Here is a 22,991-nt window from a genome sequence, read left to right on the forward strand (position 1 = left end):
TGGGCCATTAAAGAGCAAAGAAGTCTAAACAACACTCTCTCCCTCACTTTATGAAGAATTCCAGCCTTCTACACCTTTGAGCAGACTCCTACTTTTAGAATCAGGTCCATCTGGATTCTAAATCAGTTTCTACCTGGTTATTGTACAGAATTCAGCCCCGCGGCTGCAGTGAGACAAGGAGGCCCCTGCCGCTCTCCGCGGGACACTGTGTGGTCTCGGCTCCGGTGACGACTGCCAGAGCTAGAAGGAGAACACATCAGTGGTACAATTCTGGTAAAATCCTCACTGCTGGCCAGACACCTGACCGGCAGCATTTCTGCAGAGCCTAGACCATGCGCCCTGAGCCAGTCTGGCCGTATGACCAGCACCTCCGTTCTGAACACACTCCCTGGCCAGCAGAGGCTTGATATATGGATGGAGCTTAGGCCCTGGGCAGAGACAGCCCCAGCCCAGCCCTGTTTAACAACACAGCTGTTTCCTAAGAGATCTACAAAGGAGGCGACAAGAAAGATAGGACAGCGAACACTGGATGGAGTCCAGCGTGGCTGCATGCCCCCTGGCAGGCTGGTGCGTCAGAACCCCAAGTCACAGGTGGTTACAGGTCCATCCCAACGGCCACCTGGTTCAAAAAGCCTTTTCTGAATCCTTAACTGGCAGCGCGTTCTCGTCTTTGCATATTGCTGCATTAATACGTATTACAGCTACGTGTGTCTTTGCATTTTACCTCCTAAGTTCCTTGGGGCAAGGTCTTTTTTTTTTTTTTTTAAATCTTCTTTACAGTGACATAAACATGTGCTCATAAATTCTTTCAAAGGTGGTTTCAATGAGAAGTTTCAAAACTAAAGCCTTAAGCTGCATGAAACTGTAAATTCTACTTACTACAGAGGCTTGAGAAAATGAAAAGAAAAAAACAGAATGTATTTTCTTAAATTAGAAAAACACAGCACTTCCTAAAAGTCAAGTATTTCTTGATGAACCTGAATTAAGAGAAAGGCTCTTTTGAAGGGGCCTTTCTTTCTTCCTCCAGACCACCAGGCTGGCACAACTCCGCCAGACACACAGTAGATTTAAAAGTCCGACGGCGCCCCCTAAAGGGCTTACACACCAACAGAGAATTTGACTTCTCCAAAGAAGTCTGCTCAACACTGTACTACTGGAGGGAAAAAACCCAACTTAACATCAAAATCAAATCTTCACAGAGAAATCACCTCTCTTTGTCCGCTTTGGCTTCCAACGAAAAGACTGTTACCAAATGTTGCAAATCTGCTTAGCAGACCCCTGCTTATTCTGAGACAGGGCATTTGGCTTAAATTTACTTCTTTGAAACAGTTGTAATCTTAAGAGGCAGAGCCAAAGAGAAATGAATAGGGAAAAAAACTTCTAAATCATAAACATCTTTTTGCAAATATACAGTCTATGGAGCATAAGTGCCAATTTTCATGCTGCAGAGCCTCACGCTTACTAAGCATCACTGTAAAGGAGAAGAAAACCAATCAACACCCATTCAAGGTAGGAAGTTCTGATGGATTCCTTTCTTCTCCACTAGATTCGTTTGCTCGCAGGGTGCCTACTACGCATCAAGGCAAAGAAAAGTCTCCTTTGAACAAAGTTGCAAAGCTTGCATTCAGCTCAGCATGACTGTCATTGTATATAATGTAAATGTCCGGTGGTGATAAGCATCATAAAGAAAAATAAAGCTAGAGGAAAAGATGGTGAATATTCCAAGAGAGTGATATATGAGATAAAGAGGGTCAGGGAAGGCCTCTCAGGGTGACATCTGTACAGAGGGAGAAAAAAGCAAGGGATTGCCCATTTAAATATCCAGAGAGGAGAGCAAGAGCAAAGCAAGGCCAAAGCTGGGCAAGTTCTAGAAGAGACAGGGCTGTGATATGGCTGAGAGCAAGAGGAAGCACTGTGGACAGGTGGCCAAGGTCTACACAGTACAGGACCCAATAAACCTCACGGCCTTTGGATTCTACTCTAGGCTGATGGGAACAACCAGTGGAGCCACACTCACCCCCATACTACTAACGCGCTTCTCAACGCCAACTTTAAAGGAGTCAAAATTAAATAAAATTCAAAAACTCAGTTTTATGATACGGAGTCCCAATGGTCCCATTTCAAGTGTTCAACAGCCAACAATGTGACTACCATATTGGAGAGTGCAGAGAGAGAACATCTCCATTCTAGAGAATTCTGCTAGACTGTGCTGCACAAGAACAATTTTTTTTGGTTTTGTTTCTGGCCTTTTGTGCACAAGATGAGTTTGAACAGGGGAGTGACAAGATCTAACTTATGCTTTAAAAGGATTACTGTCCACTGTGTGAAGAAGAGACGGGGAGGCAGACCAGTTTGAAGACTATGAAGTGCAGTTCAGGCAAAAACAGCAGCGGCAACTATCATTACTAGCATGGCACTGGTATTTGCAGTTAAAAAGAAAAAAGGAAAAAAAAGAGATCAGATTCGGGTAAGTTCTGAGAGTAGAGCCAAGAGGATGTACTGGTCAAGCAGATGAGAAGTATGGGAAGAATAATCAAGGCTGGCTTCTCAGTTACTGGCCTGAGCGCTATGGCTGATGGGTGCTGTTGGGTGTTGGGCAATAAGATGAGAAGTAATGAATGGATGGAATGAGGGAATCATATGATCCATTTTTGAAATGCTAAGTCGTGGTGCCCACTAGACCCCCACAGGGAGACAATGGATTGGCAACCAGGTGTTTTAAGTTGAGAGGAAAGAATGTTCTTGGTCAAGAATATCATCTCTTTAGTTACTTGAAAATATAGACTGTGCTCCCCATCATAAAAAAAAACACCTTATTAAAAAAAATTTTTTTAATACCTTATTAGGTAAACTTTCAAAAATTATTAGCAAAAATCCTAATCTCGTAAAATATAGGCCGCATTCTCTAAGACTCCACATGAAAGTTCCCCAGGAGGGATCCCTGGGTGGCGCAGCGGTTTGGCGCCTGCCTTTGGCCCAGGGCGCGATCCTGGAGACCCGGGATCGAATCCCATGTCGGGCTCCCGGTGCATGGAGCCTGCTTCTCCCTCTGCCTGTGTCTCTGCCTCTCTCTCTCTCTCTGTGACTATCATAAATAAATAAAAATTAAAAAAAAAAAAATTAAAAAAAAAAAAAAAAAAAGAAAGTTCCCCAGGAGGTCCAGAGGCCTCTCTCTACCTAGCATGTCAATTGAAAAGGACTCAATTTTCTGACTGGTGAAAAGGACTCCAGGCTGATGGATAAAAAGTCAGAAAATTGGAAAAGAGGTTTGTTTACAATGTCGAAGGCTAAAAACAGACACAGAAGAACACTTACCTTGGTTTTGTTTTCTTCTGCAAACCCAGGGGTATCTGTGTCTGGCGGGTAGGCGACTGTGACATAGACATTGTACGGCTTCACCTGCATTTTAGAAACAACACGTGCCCCTTCAGCAAACAAGGTACAGCTCTGCTTCTTCCCTTACTCCCTGGCACTGGCCGTCGGGCAACAGAATGAACACTGCCCGGATTTTCTCAGAAGCTGGTAAGACCAACAGGGTGATTCTTAAATGGAGAACTAGCATTGGCGGGGTCAGGAAACTCCTCCTAAGATCATTTAGGAAGAAAGGCAAAAAGCTCACCCCACCAACGTCTACTTCAGAAGACAGTGGACCCACCTCCTTCTGTGTTGCCCACCCTGCTGATGGGGCGAGGCCCTGGGAGCTGTCCAGGAGGAAGGTGGACAGCTAACAGGAGGTCCACGTGGCCCCCCCCTTGCCAACCCTGACACTACTCAGGCCTTGGGCTAATGGGGCAGGTCCACTCCTCTGCCATCAGACTACAAATCCGGCTTCTTTCACAGCTGCCTCGGAAACTCTGGTTGATTTCATCTACAAGATCTGTGAAGATCATTCAAATCCTTTCCCTAGGCCCTTCCTGTGCCACCCCAAATCCAGGCCTGGAACTATGTGGATCCCTCCAGAAGTCAGGAGGGAGTCAGGAGTCCCTTCTTCCATCCTCCCCAGAACCAGCCAAGAGGACTCTCCCCGCTGGGTGGAGTCTCAGGTCAGGCCAGCCACGCACCTCCCCGAAGACCACCTCATGCCTACTTATATGAGGAAACTCCTTCCCAGCTTGAGATGAGCTCTTAGTCTTCTTCACCTCACCACTGGGCCTCCGTGCTGAAATTCTCCACTCATAAACACATGCCAATGGGATGATTCCAGAAGATTCTCCTGCTAGTCTGCCAGGACACACCACCTTTCCCAAAGATCCTGCTCCTCAGTGGCTCTGCTCCACACTCTCATCTGCCCTGATGCTAGTGGCTCTAAGGGGGATAAGTTCATACCATCAAAATTTCTGTCTTCCTATTTGCTATTGTTTAGCCCCAGGACAACACCTAGGAGAGTTAGAAGTGGACAGGCAGCTGGTGGCAGGCCACCACATATCTCAAGGAGGCTGAAAAGTGACAACAGAGCATCCCAGGGTCCCATCTCATCACACAGCTCTTTCTCTCCCTGAGGCCCTCCGAGAGGCATAGTTCTAAGCTTGTGGGAGGAGCTGAGAGGGTCTGGGAGAAGCATGTAGGCAGAAGCTTCTGGCCAGCCATCCTGGAAAGTACACTAGCAAAGGGTGATGTGTTCGTTGGTTCAGTTCCAATGCACTTAGGGCGTGAGAGAGCTCATTCACTCAGCATCGATGGGGCATGTGGCGTCAAGGCCCAGCTCTGCTCATAAATAGCTCTGGATTTGGGCCAGGCAGTGAGGTTGATGAGCAAGCAATTCCTCTTCCACTTGTTTTTGAGATAGTGACTTTAAAAACTGTCTCCCACGGCCTTGCCCTCTGCGGTACACAGACCAGACAAGAACACCAGCGAAAAAGCTGAGAAGTGGCAAGTGGCCCAGTGGGAAAGCCTGAAGCCGACTCTGCTCAGACACAGTTGTTTCTCTGCTGCTTCTTTGGCCCCCTCCTCCTCCAAAGCATAAGGGCTGTGGCACCTGAACTAATGTGGGACAGTATGTCAAAGCAGTGTTTCTCAGACCCGAGTTATGGCTGAACCAGCTTTTCAGAACAGCTTTCTCCTGGGGTGGGCACAGACGACCCGACCCCTTTCTGGGTGCTGGTACCCTCTCTACAATCACGAAGCCAAATGACTCTCTCCAGCTATGGTTGGCTACCTCCAGTGGCTAATCACTTAATCACCTGTCTTTATTCATCCAACACATACTTCTTGACTGGCTACTGTGTGCTGGTATCGGTCTATGAAGGAAGATATGGATGGAGGCAACTCAGAGCCTCAGAGAGCCTCTGCCCTCATGGATCTTCAGTCTCCTGAAACTCTTGGCCAAATAATTGGTGAACTCGAGATACACCAAACGATATCTACAGTTTCCTTTGATCAACTAATCCCATAACCCCAGAGGCAAAGGAAAGGCGGCTGGGTAGGCTTCACGTGCTAAGACAGCGCTGACTCCTGGAGATCACGACTTTCTCAAAGACTTTGTGGGCCAAGACTTCACTGGCTGACTCCTCTGCTCACCTTACCCCAGTGTTTGTCTTTGTCCCTGCTGACTGACCATCCCCTCATCAGTTTCTTCCTCCTACCTCATCTCCATTTCAATCAGAAATACAACCCACTGCTTGAGAGAATCGATTATCAAAATAATCCCACCAAAAATGTGTAGTTCCTAATGCTATCAAAGCGAAGGCTGGGTGCCCATCTTTTCTCTGCTGGAGAAAGGACCAGAGCTGTGTTGAAGAAGCTCTAGAACATGAGCTGCAGCTTACTTTTCACCACCGTGGGGACAAACGTCCCTGGAGGGAGGGGAGCATGGGCAGGTGAAGGAAGCACAAAGGCTATTTCTCTTTTACTCGGTCTCTGCTACAACCTCATTGTGTATAACCCATGTCAGAAGTCTGCTTTCCAAAAAGATTAACTTTTAGAATCTTTAAATCATGCATTTATGCCTAAAAGAGCTTTAAAAAAGATAAAAAATGCAACAAACCATTCTTTCAAACTTATTCATTGTACACAAAACATTTCTAGGGACCTACTTTAGTTTGTGAGGCAAAGGGTGGGATGGACAAGAAGACTTAAGAGTTCATTAAACCAAGAAGGATTATCCAAAAGTACTTAGTCTGAGCAATTCTATAAGGTCTGTTTCATTCAGAGATAACACAATCAGTCACCCTGGCAAAGCCAACCGAATCATCCAGGTTTTCAGACACAACACCATACACTTGCAGAGAAACAATTGGGGTTTTTTTTGTTTATTTTTATTTGAGAGAGAAAGAAAAAACACACGTGTACACACTCACAGGGGGAAGAGGCAGAGGGAGAAGCAGACTCCCCACTGAGCTGGGAGCCCAACATCAGGCTCGATCCCAGGACCCTGAGATCACGACCCAAGCTGAAGGCAGATGCCTAACCGACTGAGCCACTCAGGTGCCTCAAAACAACTGTTCTGATGCAAGTCTGTTATGAACAAAAGTAGATTTTGATTACTGAATGTATTTCCCTCATGGCACATGTTTATTTTATTTTGCGTTTATGCGGGGACATTTTTCATGAAGTCTAGATATGGACAAAAGTCAAGTGCACTTCAGGTCCAGGCCAGCTACGTGCAGTGCAGCGTGTGAACCACGCTTGTCACAAAGACGCTTCGGGGACTCTGTCCTAGCAACTCATGTCCTTTTCCCTCTTCTTTAGTAACATCTCTGTTCTACCTGAAGTGATGAAACCAAGCCACCCAGATTATATACTTTGCCCTAAATTAGTGAGTCCTGAAGTAGCTTTGCAAGAAAAGACTTAGGAACAAAGAGCCCTAATAAGCAGATTTTTTCATTTCCAACACAGCCCCTCACTTACCAGGTGTCTGAGACCAAAGTGAAGGCTGAGACAACAGGCCAGATGAATCTGGCAACTTCTGACCTGAATTATCCACACATCAGTTGCTGCAGAAGCCAGGCAGAGGGAGCCAGAAGGCAAGCACTTTGTTACTATTTTTGTTGCAAAATAACGATGTCTTTTTGAGTAACTGGATAAACTATTGAAAACTCAGTGTTCTTATCTATAATAAGGTGGCCTAACAACTTCTGCCACTCCTATCTCACAAAACTTACAAAAATCAAATGGTTATTTGCAAAGGGACTTTCAAAGTGAACATTTCAAAAGAAGAGAAATACTGGTATTCTTGTTTTGAAATTTCACAGCCATATGAGCCTCATTGGCTAAACATTATGATGACCTATTACTGACTAAAAGCATTAAGCAAGCTGATAAAAAGGAAATTTGGGCCTGGTTCCTTTTTGAGGAGAATGGCACAGTCGATCAGTCCCCATGTGGCACATCATGATCATGTCACTGACTGGACAACTCATCGGTACCATGTTTGTCCAACAGCGGGGCAGTGTGGCCCTCTGTCACACACCATTGAGGGCTCCTCTGGGGACTTTTTAAATCAGGGGTCAGCAAACTATGGCCTGTGGGACAAATCTCCACCTATTTTTATAAATAAAGTTTTATTGGAACACAGCCATGTCCATTTATTTGTCACATAGGGCTGCTTTCCTGCTCTCACCATTAGGTTTCAGGAGTTGCGACAGACAACTCCCCTCAAAGGCTCAAACACTTACAAGCTGGCCCTGACAGAAAAAATTTGCTAACCCCTCCCTAGTCTAAATCATTAAATGGGACACCCAAATCACACTCTTATTATGAGAAGGCTGGTCACAACCAATTCTTTTCTGGGCTTCCAATGTCATTATGTAGCATTATATTTCAGTCTCTATCACAATAGAAAGAATTTTACCTTCCTTTTCGGTGTGTGATTTTGGGTAGGTATACGTGGTACTCTCTATGCATCCCCATCTGACGACAATGCAAAGTCAGCTTCCCACGACTGAGGCTGTCACATCATGACACTTATTTTGATGCTAATCCTCTTTCACAACATGCTCTACTAACTGGGAAAATAAAAAGCGTTCGCTTTCATCAATACTTCTTTAAGATATTAAAGTGTAAGCATCGGGAGAGCCAAATGATATTTTCAGCGGAACCCTCTTGTTTTACAGCAAAGGAAAAAGACCAAGTTAAATGATTTGTCTAAAAGCTGAGAGCTAGGCAGTAGCTGATTTAAGCTCTTCCCTCAAACACATGCTAAGTTTATTCTTCAGTCATAAAGGACACATCTCTTTGTTAAAGAAACACCTCTAGAGAATAAAATATCTGGTTAACCTTATGCATCCTCACACAGTATTAGACCAAAAATACTGTGTAAATATCAGTAGTACTTTGTGTATTAAATTAAGCAAGCAAGGGGCACCTGGGTGGCTCAGTGGTTAAGCATCTACCTTTGGCTCAGGTTGTGATCCCAGGGTGCTGGGATTGAGTCCCGCATTGGGCTCCCCGCAGGGAGCCTGCTTCCCCCTCTGCCTCTCTCTCTCTCTGCCTCTCTTTGCGTCTCTCATGAATAAATAAATAAAACCCTTTTAAAAATTAGTTAATTAATTAACTAAGCAAGCAAAACACCTCACACTCATCTTGCTTCTAGCATAATCTGTATGACGCCTGAAAAATGTTAACAGCAAAATTCAAGGATTGAGCAGATTCTCTTTCACTGATGTCAAGTCTACAAGTGTCTAATTTAATACAACAACATGTGTAAAGTAACTACAAACTAAAAGGGAACAAACATTTCTGAGTTGGAAGATATAAATATAAAACTGAATTCAGCGTTTACCTCCATCTGCAAAGCTTCAGCCAATCCCCTGATGGCAAATTTGGATGAAGAATAGGCCGTAAAACCGAATAATCCCAACTGTCCTGCCTGGGAGGAGACAAAGACGATCCTGCCCACCCGACGCTCCTTCATGGTGGTGATCACAGCTCGGCTGGGGTACACACTGCCGAGGTAGTTGACGCTCATTAGTCTCTGTAGGGAACAAAGAGCCACATGAGAAGTAAGCAAGGTCAAGGCCTCAAGCCTGCAGTCCACAGTTCTGTACACTCTCAAGATCTGAGCTCAGTGAAGACCAAGTGACGGGGAGCCCAATGGATGCGCCGAAGGAATGACTGATATAATGATCCCATGAATGGGCCATGATGCTCATGACCTGCTGTCTGTAGCCTGTTTCTTTTTTTTTTTTTTTTTAAGATTTTATTTATTTATTCATGAGAAACACAGAGAGAGAGAAAGACGGAGACATAGGCAGAGGGAAAAGCAGGCTCCATGCCAGAAGCCCGATGTGGGACTTGATCCTGGGACTCTAGGATCACACCCTAGGCCGAAGGCAGGCGCTCAACCACTGAGCCACCCAGGGATCCCTTAAGCCTGTTTCAATCTAGTCTTGCATTCTCACCATGACAGCAGTGATGTCTTTGCTGAAAACTGGTCAGGATTAGTTTTCTCCTTACCAAAAGTACCCTGCATCTTGCAGGTAACACTTTTTGAAAGACAGTTTTAGGGAAAAGCCCCCAAATATTTCTAAACCTATTAGTTCTAAGCTACACAAAGAGACCAAGACTGCAGTTAGGAGCAATGGACTGTGGTTTGAAGCCCTGGCTTGACAATTTACTACCTATTTGATGATGAAGAAGAAAGTCAGCTACTGTGCTTATTTCTGCAGCTGAACACAGGGCTAATGCTGGTACTAGCGCATAGGGCTGTTGCAAGAATTGAAAGAGGAAAACACACGTCAAGTGGGAGCACAGTCTCTGACCCACAGTAAGTGACCAATACTGGCTCCTGGATTATGATGGGTAAGAGCTTACATAGGTACCAAGAGTCTATTTTCCCTTCATCCTGGGAACTCTTAAAAACCTTATGTTTTAACTTGGAAATCTACAAGCACATGCATCAAAATGTCTCTATATTAAAAGTCTTGTAAAAATACTAGATCTATCAGCGTGTGAAACCAAACACTTCATTGAGGAACTCTGAGTCAACCATGAATGTTGACTCTACAGAAAGTCATATAGCTTTTAGAGATGGTGACCAGAAACACCAGAGGATACAGGAAATACTTATTCTCCAAGTTTAAAAAAGCAGAGGGCATATGATACTATATTTACACTGTAAATACAGACTGTAACTAATTCAAATATTAAATAAAAGTACATGTACACAGGTGCAAAATGAATGAAGGAACCATAGACAACTGTAAATGATTGAGGGTGCCTGGGTGATTCAGTTGTTGAGTGTCTGACTCTTAATTTCGGCTCAGGTCCTAATCTCACGGATCATGAGACCAAGCCCCGCATCGAGGTCTGTGCTCAGTGGGAGTCTACTTGGATATTTTCTCTGCCCCTTCCCCCACTCGTTCTCTCTCTCTTATTCTAATAAATAAAATATTTTTTAAAAATGTATCCCTATATCTACTAAAGACATTAAATTAAAGTTAGTCCCACCAAGATAACCTCAGGCTTCACTGGAAAATTCGAGCAAACATTTAAGGATAATATCAATTCTACACAAATCCTTCCAGAAAAGTGAAGAGGAGAGAATATTCCCCTACTTATGGTAAGAGGCCAACATTACCTTTATACAAAAATCAGAAAAGACCATTACAAGGAAAGAAAACAACTAATATCCCTCAAGAACACAGAAAGGATGAATAGCCAAGTGGGGTCTATCCCAGGAATGCAAGGCTGGCTTAACACTGGAAATTAATCAATGTAATTCACCATATCAACAAACTAAAAAAGAACTCTGAAATCATCCCAGGAGATGCAGAAAAAGCACCTGACAAAATTCAACTTCCATTCTTTATAAAAACTCTCAGCAGGGGTCCTTGGGTGGCTTAGTGGGTTAGGCGTCCAGCTCTTCTTGATTTTGGCTCAGGTCATGATCTCAGGGTCTTGAGATCGAGCCCTGAGTTGGACTCTGCACTCAACATGGAGCCTGCTTTAGATTCTCTCTTTCCGTTTCTCTGCCCCTCCCTGTCCCCACTCGTGGGTGCTCTTTAAAGAAAAAAGAAAGAAAGAAAAAAACTCTCAGCAAACTAGGAATACCAGAGAACTTTCTCAACTTGATAAACGGCATCTACGCAAACACAACAGAAAGAACAGAACTACAACAAACATCATACTTAATGGTTAAAAAAAAAAAAGTTTTCTCCCAAGATCAGGAACACTGACAGCTTGTCTGCTCTCATCACTTCCCTTCTGTACTAGATGTTCTAACCAGTACAATAAGGGTGCCCAGATGGGTACAGAAAAGTAAAACTGTTGCAAATGACATGATCTTGAATGCAGAAAATCCAGTGAGCACTGGAATTAATAATGGACTTCAGCCAGACTGCAAGATCAATACACAGAAATCAATTGAATTTCTCTACATTAGTAATAAACATTCAGAAAATGCCATAAAAACTACCATTTATACTGGCATCAGAAAATAGGAAATATTGAAAAATGAGGTGCAAGACCCATGCACTGAAAACTACAAGACACCGCTGAGAGAAACGGAAGAAAATTTAAATAAATGGAGATATATTCTACATTCACAGGTTAGAAGACTCAATGTTGTTAAGACAGCTCTCCTCATGTGGATCTATAGAGTCAATCAAACATGAAAATAATTATCACTGATACAGGTAGATAAACAGGACATAGGTCCAAGAATCCATAAAGAAAACCTATTAAGTGGAAAATTAAGAGAAGTGCATTGACCTTCCCAAAGACCGCCTCCCGTTTCAGATTCACCGGACGGCCTCCCAGAATCTGCACCTCGTCGTACCCATGACTAAGATTTATGGCAGTGAGAGGGCACAAGGCAAATTATCAAGGACAAAAGGCACCTGGGTCAAAGGCCAGAGGAACCTGGCACGCGTTTCCAAGCATCCTCTCGTCCTCTTGGCAGGGAGTCGCACAGCACCTGCTGGGATCCCCCAGCCATGGGCTGTAACAACAGAGCCGACCAAGTGAGGCACGCACACACTTTCAGGGGAGCCCTGGGAGCCTCAGTAAAGTGCACACGAGACAAACAAACCAGACATCAAAACAAAACAAATTAAAAAATGAGAGAGTTTATTTTAAATAGAAATGAACTCTGATCTTCAGAAAATGCACCAAACCTGGCAGTGGGTGTTCTCGCAGGACCTGTGGACAACGAGCACAGTGGCCTTGACCACAGCCCCGCAACGGGCAGGGACGGACAAAGCGGGAGCAGAGGGGTGAATGCCGGCCTGGGGCTGGGGGTACAGAGGCCTGCTGCCTGCGTTCAGGACAGGGTGGCCAGAGGCCTCGTCCCTGGGACCCAGGCAACAGGCGTGGGGTTAACTGTCCTTTCTTTTTAGAAGCCTGCTTCTCCCTGGAGCCGGAGCGCTTCCAGCATCGCCCAACAGCTGTTCAAGCCCTCCCTGCGCCCATCTTCCCGCCGCCCCCTCACACAGCCCAGGGGTTTACCCACCGGGGCACCTGCACCGGCATCACTCACATCACCCGCATCCTCCACATCATGATCTCCTGCCTTGATGACCTCTGACCCCTCCTGAACCGCTCCTGACACAACCAGCAGAAAGATCCTCTGATCTGCTACTGCCCAGCCCAGCTTAAGCCCCTTCAAAGGTCTGGACTAGAATCCCAACTCCCCATGGTGGCCTTTGAGACCCCAGTGGTTCTGGCCCCTGCGCCACTCCACATTGCTCCGGAAGCTGACCCCCGACCTCCTACCCCTCCTAAGACCCCTGGCTCCTGCCCCAAACAGGACTCCTGGTCAGGTCCTTGAGTCTGCCCTCCACACTGAGTCAGGGTGACTCTACACATTTCCCCTCCATTAGCCTCCCTCTTTCTCTCTCTCACACACACACGCACGCACACTCACACACCCTCACACAGTCATCCACACTCACTCTCACATCCTCACACACTCATTCACACACTCACACCCTTCCACACACACACTCACACACCCTGACTCCTCTTTGCCTGGCCACCTCATCATCTGACGTCTTACCTCATCGTGTTCCGCCTAGACTGATACAACAACTATCTTCCCCAACTCATTCTTTACCCAGCTGTTGAAATCATCTTCAAAACCTCCCTCTGATTACTTACAGTAAAGGCCTGCAGGTCAAGGCAACTACCTTTCATGCTGATTTGATAAAGGAGCCTTAAGACACTCGAGACCCAGATAAGGTGCCCCTCTGCCTACAGCTATATCTGGACTCTCTCTCCTGGACGAAAAATCACAGAGGTTATGGTGCTTTCCCAGAGTCCACCAGAAGCAAGGTGTCTATGCTGCTACTCTAGCGCTCTCATTTTCCATAAAAAGGGGATGTCATTTACCTTCTCGGAGGAAAACATTCAAAAGCCACTACTACAATGAAGGTTCATGGAGCATTAGGGAAAAGACAGTTGATACCATGTCAACTAAAAAACTGTTTGTACTTTGGAAGGATTATGAATCTGGGGATCCCTGGGTGGCGCAGCGGTTTAGCGCCTGCCTTTGGCCCAGCGCGCAATCCTGGAGACCCGGGATCGAATCCCACGTCGGGCTCCCGGTGCATAGAGCCTGCTTCTCCCTCTGCCTATGTCTCTGCCTCTCTCTCTCTCTCTCTGTGTGTGTGACTATCATAAATAAATAAAAATTTAAAAAAAAGAAGGATTATGAATCTGATGTTCATTTATTTAGAGCTCATAGAAATTACTAAGAGACATTCCATGACAAACTTGACAAACTTGTTTAAAAATATAAACCAAGATGTGGTTTTTTGTTTTGTTTTGTTTGTTTTGTTTTTTTTGTTTTGTTTTGTTTTTGTTTTTGTTTTGTTTTTTAGAGATTTTATTTATTTATTCATGAGAGGCAGAGACACAGAAGCAGGGACACAGAAGCAGAGGAAGAAGCAGGCTCCATGCAGGGAGCCTGACGTGGGACTCGATTCCCGTCTCCAGGATCACGCCCTGGGTTGAAGGCAGCACTAAACCAGTGAGGCACCCGGGCTGCCTGATGTGCCATCTTTTTGCCTTGATTTCAGAACTCAAGAGTCTGCTCTTGAACTTCTCTGGTTTACCACTGTTAAAAACCCTGACAGCTGAGATGAAAATCCAGCACCTTTTGGCTTACAGAGAGCTCTCTTCAAGAGAGTGTACCTTGGTGAATCGTCATGGCAATGCAGGTCAGTTTGGAGGTTTTATGCTCATTTTGCAGCTGGGAAAACCAAGGCCCAGAGACTGGTCCAAGCTCTTAAGGTTAGATGGCCATGGTACTGCAACTAAAACCTTTTCCGACTTTTTTTTTTTTTAATTTTTTAATTTTTTATTTATTCATGATAGACACAGAGAGAGAGAGAGAGAGAGAGAGAGAGAGAGAGGCAGAGACACAGGCAGAGGGAGAAGCAGGCTCCATGCTGGGAGCCCAACGTGGGACTCGATCCCAGGACTCCAGGATCGCGCCCTGGGCCAAAGGCAGGCGCTAAACCGCTGAGCCACCCAAGGATTCCCTTTGTCCGACTTTCCCCTAGCCTTCTAAAGCTTCTAGTAAATCTAAATGCATTCTATTTCATTTGTAAAGCCTTCACCTGTGGCCTTGCTCTACTTGGAGTATCTGGGCTAGCCCATGAGCAAAAAGCAAATGTCCACTTACTTCAAAAGTACTAACTTCAAGATCTTCAAATTTTCCCGAAAGTGACATTCCCGCACAGTTTACAAGCATGTCCACTGGGCCCAGTTTCTCCTGTGCCTGGAAAAGTTTGACAGAGTAGCCATGAAGAAAAAGAGAAGCATCACTTGGTAGCAACTCAGTGCCAATAAATAAAGTCTAACAAACTATTAAAGCTACAGAGATGATTTATCAGTTCCAAGCCCTACGCCAAAATGCTAAGAACCAATTGAAAGGCAAGCAAATTAATTCCAGGTAGCCCAACCTCTTACTTGTTTTATGACATTCTCTACTTGGCTGTAGTCTTGAGATACGTCAACTGATATACAAAGTACCACCTGTGAGGAAGAGAAAAAGATGATCAAAGTCATGCAGGCGTCTAAAAGCATTTTTTTAAAGAGTTTTTTTTTTTTTTTAATCAAGGCAATTCTTTCCAATAGCTAGGGAATCTAGTCTTGTGGGCATAGATTGCAGTGTTGGAAATCTGCTGACAGTGCACTACTGGAGCTTAATTTTCTTGGCAGTTCTCACAGAAAACTCTTATGCAAACTGAAAAACACATCTTAAGAAATACTGGTCATAGTACAAACTTTCAGGTATAAAATAAATAAGTCCTGGAGATCTCCTGTATGACACAGTGACTAGTGATATGAATACTACATTGTGTACTTGAAATCTGCTGAGAGTAGATCTTGAGTGTTCTCAGTACACACACAGAATAACTATGTGAAGTGATGGGGTGTGTTAATCAACTTGAGGTGGTGAGCATGTCATGATGCAAATGTGTATCAAATCATCACACTGTGCCCCTCAGGTCCATACAATTTTTGTCAGTTATACCTAGATAAGGCTGGAAACAGATAAGAAATGTAAAGAGCTCCTCTTGGAACACTGCTAACCTACAGTGACCGAAGGCAGGTCTGAGATCACTTGTGGTCAGATGAGGGAGACCTGGCTCGTGGGGAAACAAGTGGAACTCTGGGGGGATGGACATGCTCTGTGTCTGGATCTCAGGGCTGGCTGTACACGTGTATGCATCTGTCAAAAGCCATCAAACTGTACTCTTTACATGGGTGCGGTTTACTGGACATAAATTATAGCTCTGGTTATTAAAAAGAATACATAAATTACATAAAAAATCAATAAATTGTACGTCAATTGTATCTCAATTGTTAACATCTTAGGTTGTTAAAAATAAAAACAATAAATCTAATAAATACGCTTAAAAAATACGCTCCCCTTGGAGCACTCCCAGGGCTCAGACTGCCCTACTGGGAGTCCGAATCAGCAGACAGGGGATGAAGAGATAAGCAAACAATACCTACTCACAAAAGCCACCTGAGTTTGAGTCCCTGCACTGGTGACTTTATCTTTCGAGGCCAAGGGTCGATCTGGGGCTGTGGGAGCTTGAAGTCCCTGACTCTGGGCTGATGGGCCACTCAGGGATTCTCTAGACAAGGGGCCACCAAGGCAGGCCCTCGAGCCCACCCAGTCCAAGCCTGGCCACGCTCACAGGTTCACAGCACAGAGAGATGGCAGGAAGAGCCCAGCCCACGCTTGCCAAGGGAAACAATTCCATTTGGTCTTTGGAAAGGAAGAAAGGAAGAAGGAAGGAGAGGAAGCACATATTTCAGCGCTTGCTTTGATAGAAATTTATAAAATAGCCGTTAAGGATACGAAAGGGCGCTAACAATGAGCTATTGTTTTAATTTCCCTTTTTGGACCATGTTTTCAAATCCAGAGCTCAGCCTCTGAGATCGGAATGTTCTAGGTTCCAAGGAGGGGGTCACAGAGAGAGGGAGAAAGGCATTTTCTGGACTTCTCAGTCTTTCCAGGAGTTCTCCTCGGTGGAGACTGGCCGCCAAGCCAGGGGGCAGACAGAATGAGTGTGTACAGGAGGGCACGTCCACATGGGCACTCGCGCCTGCATGTGGCCTCGAGTGTAAGCAGTGGAAGGAGAGGGCCTGGTGTCCACAAGCCTGGGTCCTGATCCTGCCCCTTCGGTCACTAGCCGGGCGGAAGCTGAGGAGGCAGCGGTGGCCTCACCAGGCCCAGAAAGGGTGTCAGGAGCTGGTGACCAGAGATCCCTTCCAGCTCTGAGAAGATGCGACGTGCAGAATAAAGCCACGACATGAGAGGTGACTGCCTTAGAATCGGATGCACCAGGCAGGAAGTCTTATTTGGTGCAGGAAGGAACCCTGTCCAAAGGATCTAAATTCCTAAGAAAACAGCCTCCTTCACAAACGTCACCTGGAATATTCCAGAGCTGCCCCTGGGTTTTATGCCTCTAATCAGGATTTTTTACATGAGTCTTTTCATACAGTATTAGATCATTTACTATGAATAAAAGCTATCCCAAGGACAAGTAAAATTAAAAAAAGAAAGAAAGAAAGAAAGAAAGAAAGAAAGAAAGAAAGAAGAAAGAAGAAAGAAGAAAGAAAAGAAAAGAAAAGAAAAGAAAAGAAAAGAAAAGAAAAGAAAAGAAAGGAAAGAAAGGAAAGAAAGGAAAGAAAGGAAAGAAAGAAAGAAAGAAAGAAAGAAAGAAAGAAAGAAAGAAAGAAAGAAAGAAAGAAAGAAAGAAAGACTAACAAGTCACCAGGAGAAGTGTCCACAGGGCCCTGCTTACGCTGAGCCATGTGGCAAAGCCCTTCTGTGCAGGCAAAGGCTCAAGCTCCGTCAGGCCCACCCCAGCCCTGCCGTCTGTCCTCTCCCTGACATGCACGTCTGGAACCTGCCACATGACCCTAAGCGTCTGGAACCTGCCACATGACCCAAAGCCTTCCGACAGCTCAAGTGGGGACTGGAGTCACGGTGAAGAAGTCCGGGCAGAGAGAGGGTGCTGACGGCAGGCTTGGCCTTTGGCCAGCAGCATTCACACTCCATGGCTTCAGAGGATACGTCTTTCTCTATCAGAACTTCCAGGAATCCGGGAAAGGTGAGGGATCTGCTGAGCTGGCAGCTTCCCAACAGTCCCGGGCTGCAGAGAAGGGGAGCACAGAGGCCATGGAGGAGAGAAAATCTCACAAGCAAGGCTCTCTGCCTGCAGTACAGATACACGAGCAGAGAAGTGCAAGCAGCCCTCGCACAGGGAAACGACCACATACGCTGGGCACCTGGACTCTGCTGAAGGAGTTACAGGAGAGAGGCCGATTCGTTCTTACTGACATGGGAAGATCTCTAACATATTTTGGAGGTGAAGCAAAGAGGCAATTAGAACTACAGTGAGGGGCGCCTGGGTGGCCCAGTCGGTTAAGCATCTGACTCTTGCTTTTGGCTCAGGTCTTGATCTGAGGGGGTGGGATTGAGCCCCACATTGGGCTCCACACTCGGCATGGAGTCTGCTTGAGATTCTTTCCCTCTCCCTCCCCCACTGCTCCTCCCTCTGCTTGCTCATGTGCTCTCTCAAATAAATAAGTAAAATACATTTTAAAAAATAATAATAAAACTACAGTGAAACAGCATTTAAAACCCATCTGAGGGGCACCTGGGTGGCTCAGTGGTTGAGCATCTGCCTTTGGCTCAGGGCGTGATCCTGGGGACCCGGGATCGAATCCCACGTCGGGCTCCCGGTGCATGGAGCCTGCTTCTCCCTCCGCCTGTGTCTCTGCCTCTCTCTCTCTCTGTGACTATCATAAATAAATAAAAAAAATTAAAAAAAAAAAATAAATAAAAATAAAACCCATCTGAGGGGCACCTGGGTGGCTCAGTGGTTGAGCATCTGCCTTTGGCTCAGGGCGTGATCCTGGAGTCCTGGGATCGAGTCCTGCATCGGGCTCCCTGCAAGGAGCCTGCTTCTCCCTCTGCCTGTGTCTCTCTCTCTGTGTGTCTCTCATGAATTAAATACATAAAATCTTAAAAAAAAAAATCCAAAAGGCAAAAATTAGGAAATGTGCCAATACCAAAGTGTTGGCAGGATGTAGGGCAACCAGGGCAGCGGGTACTACCAGTGGGCATGTCCCCATGCCAGTGAAGTTGAAGATGCACATGCATTGTAACTGTTACTCCACAATCCTATTTCCAGGCACCATCCATTCTTGCACACGTACACAGAGATGTGTTGTAGAAAAACTTCAGTGACAGCAAGAAATAAAACAAACTAACCAAAACACCAAAAGTGAGATATCCACCAAAAGTAGAATTGATGAACAAAAGGTAGTATATATGTATTCAGAAAATGTGTGACAGCAGTTAACACACACACACACACACACACACACACACACAAACTATGATTTTATGCAGCAACAGCAAGGAATTTCAAAAGCAGTATCTAGCGAAGAGATCAAGTTGCACAAAAGTACCAGAAAAACGACGTGCTACACATCTACAGAGGTAGAAAGCAGGTTAGTGATCGCCTGGGGCTGTGGGGGGTGAAAGGGGAAGCAGGGAGTGACAAGATCTGGGCTCTCCTGATGGGATGATGGAAAAATTCTCAAATGGATTCTGGTGCTGGGTGCACAACTCCATGGATACACTAGACGCCACTGAGCTGTACACTTGACACGGGTGAATTGAATAGTATGTGAGGTATGCCTCAGGAATGCAGACAAAAAAAAAAAACAAATAAATAAGAATGATGCCATAAAGCTCAAAGAGAAGCAGAAAGAAACAGTATACTACGGAGAGTCACACGCACCACCTTGTCAAATTATTAAAAAAAGCATAGCAACACAAAAGTCAGGTTGGGGGTTGCCTCTAGGAATGAGACCAGGCGATATGGGCACCCAGAGGGGGCTTCAGGGGCCCCAGAAAATCTCATTTCTTAAGCTGGGTGAGGAGTATCATAATAACTTATTGTTATGTTTTATACTGAAAGATATATATATTTACACACACACATACACACATATATATGCCATTTTATTCATCCCAAAATGCCATAACCCCCCCAAAAAAATTTAGTACCCCTTTCCACTTATGTGTTTGTATGAAGTCACCTTAAATAAATAATTGAGATCATTTTCTGTAAAAACATGTGATCACTGGTGCACGGAAGTCAAAGTCTGTACGTTTTGGGCCTGAACTTGTAGACAATTCAAATGATTTCACCTTTTTCAAAAACAGTCTAATATGTATTTTAATTAGGAAAAACCCTACACGCTTTCAATGAACTATTCACAGTTGAAATAACTGTTTTTCCCCCTTTCCACAACTATGTTGATTAGCACAGAAAATGCATCATGAAGACTGATCATACCTGTTTATCATTAATAGAGTGCTTTTCAATTTCTTTCTTTGCCTGCAGCAGCTTGTCCTGAAAGCAACAGAGAACAATTAGTTCTGGTGATTGTCTATTTGTCTGCTTGTTTGTTTAAATGGAGCGAAAAAGCAATTATTTGTGTATTTATTAAATTCTAGAAAACATGCGAGACAGCACCTATGTTGCATAGCTATGGGCCACTGTCTACAAAAGAAAGAAGCTCTAAAGTTATGTTTGGCTATGATTAAGTTTTTCTGAAAGGTAACAGAAAAACAAAGAAACTGCAAAATCCTAATCAACACTACTAATTGCTGATGGGCACCATATCAACCCTAATAAATGTTTTGATCTGACATTATTTGGTTGTGATATAAAACAAGAACCACCACATGGCTGTGCAATGCTTCCCAAACTTAAGAGCTCACGTGGTTTCACGTCAAGAGTGCTTTCATAAGAGATTGTCCAATATTTTCCTCCTCTACCATAAAAGCAAATATAGTGAAAATCACCTTTCAGGTACATTGAGAAAACCAAATCCTGGCAACTTTGGAGAATAATCTTAAGACAAGCAAAGCTACCCTGAAACTGAGAAACTCTGCCAAGGTCTCAATTTTGCTTGTTTTACTCATTTTCAAAGAGAGAGACATATCAGTTTACAGTTCTTAATTTGCTCAAAAAGTTGTAATTTCAGTACATCAGGACAGCTAGAGAAGAACAAAGGAGGAGGCGAATCCTTGGGAAAGACGTGGGTTTTCTGAACATGGGTGTGTCTATAATAATTTTGTTCTATGAATAAAGATACACACAACTTTCCTTTGTCAAAAGTAGAATAAACAACTATATTAGATAATAAAGAATTTCTGGATGCCAGAAGGCTTGTCTGCTCATTCATGTCTAGCATCGCAAGGACCAGAGAAGGAGCTTCTGAAACACCTCAAACCCGGTGTCTCCCCTGCTTCCTTCTCATCTGTCTTGTATCAAATATCGGCACAGCTTAAATCTCACCAAATGCCATTTTATTAAAGTTATGTTTTCCTTCCCATAAAGTGGCTTTGATATCAAAGTAAATTCATTGTTAGAGATGTCAGGATACAAATGAAAGGTAGCAATCCCACTGTTCTCGATTTTAAGAAGGAATAATGAACATCAAAGCCTAATTCTGGGCCAATATTTAAACATTTCCCCCTCCCAGACCCTCCCTGGCAGCTGTGTACCCCCACCTGAGTGGCCACCTACTACTGCCCTCCTGTGGCACAGGTGGGTCCAGAGTCCCCCAGCAGTGATGCCCTGCTGGCATCCCCAGCCCTTCCGTCAACCCTCCCTTCATTTCTTCACTCCACAGCTCCACACTGAGCACCCTCTGGGAGCCAAGCATTATGCCAAGCACAGAACAACGGCGGTGGACAACAATACGGCCGTGGTCACCTCCCCCCCGCCTCCACAGAGCCAGAGGGCTTCACTGTTCATGTGAATACAGTGTCATTGCTTTGGATGTGGAAAGGACTCTAGCAAGAGTAACAGACCTTGGGGAGGGGAGGGAAGGAGAGGGGAAGGGAGGGGAAAGGAGGGGAGGGGAGGAGAGGGGAGGGGAGGGGAGGGGAGGGGAGGGGAGGGGAGAGGAGAAGAGAAGAGAAGAGAAGAGAAGAGAAGAGAAGAGAAGAGAAGAGAAGAGAAGAGAAGAGAGAGAAGAGAATTAAGAGGAGGGGAGAGGAGGGGAGAGGAGGGGAGAGGAGGGGCGGGGAGAGGAGAGGAGAGGAGAGGAGAGGAGAGGAGAGGAGAGGAGAGGAGAGGCGAGGCAAAGAAGAGAAGAGAAGAGAAGAGAAGAGAAGAGAAGAGAAGAGAAGAGAAGAGAAGAGAAGAGAAGAGAATTAAGAGGAGGGGAGGGGAGGGGAGGGGGAGGAGGGGGAGGGGAGGGAAGAGAAGAGAAAGAGAAAGAGAAAGAGAAAAGAAGAGAAGAGAAGAGAAGAGAGAGAAGAGAAGAGAAGAGAAGAGAAGAGAAGAGAAGAGAAGAAAAAGGAGGGGAGAGGAGAGAAGAGGAAGGAAGAGAAAAGAAAGGAAGGAGGGAAGGGAAAAGAAAAGAGAAGAAAAAGAGGAGAGGAGAGAGGAGAGGAGAGAAGAGAAAGGAAGAGAAGAAAGAGGAAGAGAAGAGAAAGGAAGGGAAGGGAAAAGAAAGAAAAAAGCAAAGCACAGCAAAGCAGACCTTGTGTTGACTTGACACAGAAAACCACATTTTGCTACACTGCTGGGGAGGAAGGAGCAAGATTTCCCGTGGAGTGGAGTGGAGTCCGGTTTCAGTAGAGATGTACCTCATCTCCATAATAAGCAAATTCCAGGGAACCACCTGCACATCCTGAAGGACTGGGGATCAGCCCTGCAATCGGCTCAGCAGGGGTGCGTAGGCGGAGGCCCTCCCCCAGGGGTCCCCACAGCAGGTGTGCACCCGCCCCGACCATCTCCACCATCTCGACCATCTCGACATGGACCATCTCGACATGGACCATCTCGACATGCAGCATCTCTGATGTTGCCCAACCGTTGTGGAAACTAAATAAATATTTGTGGAACCGACCTGACTTCAACCAAGAAGTGTTTGCCCTGAATATGAGAAACAACCAGAGGTTCTAGGATCACACCTCGAACCAGAGAGATGAGCCACTTCTCGCCCAGGTTCCCGACCCCTAAGCACAAGCCCAGCCTCTCTGGCTCATCAAAAGCTGAGTAAGCAAGTCCATGACAACACACCCAAAGACGTACCTCATTTCGTGCCACCAGAGTTATAAACGCTCCTTGTTTATAGCACTCGATAGCAATGCACTTTCCAATGCCGCTGGAGCCTCCTGTAACCTAAAAGCAAATATAATAAAAAATCTTAGCTCTTGCAATTTCCCTTCTCTGGGAAGTTTATTTAAAACAACTGGGATGAGCTCTAAAACCCAATCTACAAGAGACAGATTTTTAGCTATTGTAGTTTCCTCGTCCCAGACTCGATGAATGAATTAAGCAGAGACATGAAAGATTTTACTGTCTTGCTGCTTTGTTTTTGGTACTGAACTATAAATTGCACATCTATATTTTTCTGCGTTTACTGGAGGGAAAGTGCCCTAAAACTCGAGCTAATAAGTAAGCCATTAGTCTACCTCTGGTTCCAAATTTAAATGAACCTTATTTCCTTATTGCTTATCTCCTGTGTGACTATCTTCAAAAGAGAAGAAA

At 45.0% G+C, this 22,991-nt stretch overlaps 1 protein-coding gene across 1 annotated transcript in view; it reads right to left on the reverse strand.

The window, feature by feature from the left end:
• Positions 1-22,991, reverse strand: part of KDSR (3-ketodihydrosphingosine reductase) — a 39,051-nt gene that overhangs the window by 11,881 nt on the left and 4,179 nt on the right. Inside the window, exons 2-7 of the mRNA XM_041739374.1 lie at positions 22,533-22,622; positions 19,776-19,832; positions 14,851-14,916; positions 14,564-14,659; positions 8,720-8,911; positions 3,316-3,399 (exon numbers count right to left, since the gene is read on the reverse strand). Coding sequence (XP_041595308.1) covers positions 3,316-3,399; positions 8,720-8,911; positions 14,564-14,659; positions 14,851-14,916; positions 19,776-19,832; positions 22,533-22,622 — 585 coding nt within the window. The remainder of the gene's footprint in view (positions 1-3,315; positions 3,400-8,719; positions 8,912-14,563; positions 14,660-14,850; positions 14,917-19,775; positions 19,833-22,532; positions 22,623-22,991) is intronic.

This window comes from Vulpes lagopus, chromosome 24 (assembly GCF_018345385.1).
Source record: "Vulpes lagopus strain Blue_001 chromosome 24, ASM1834538v1, whole genome shotgun sequence".
NCBI classification, from domain to species: Eukaryota; Metazoa; Chordata; class Mammalia; order Carnivora; family Canidae; genus Vulpes; species Vulpes lagopus.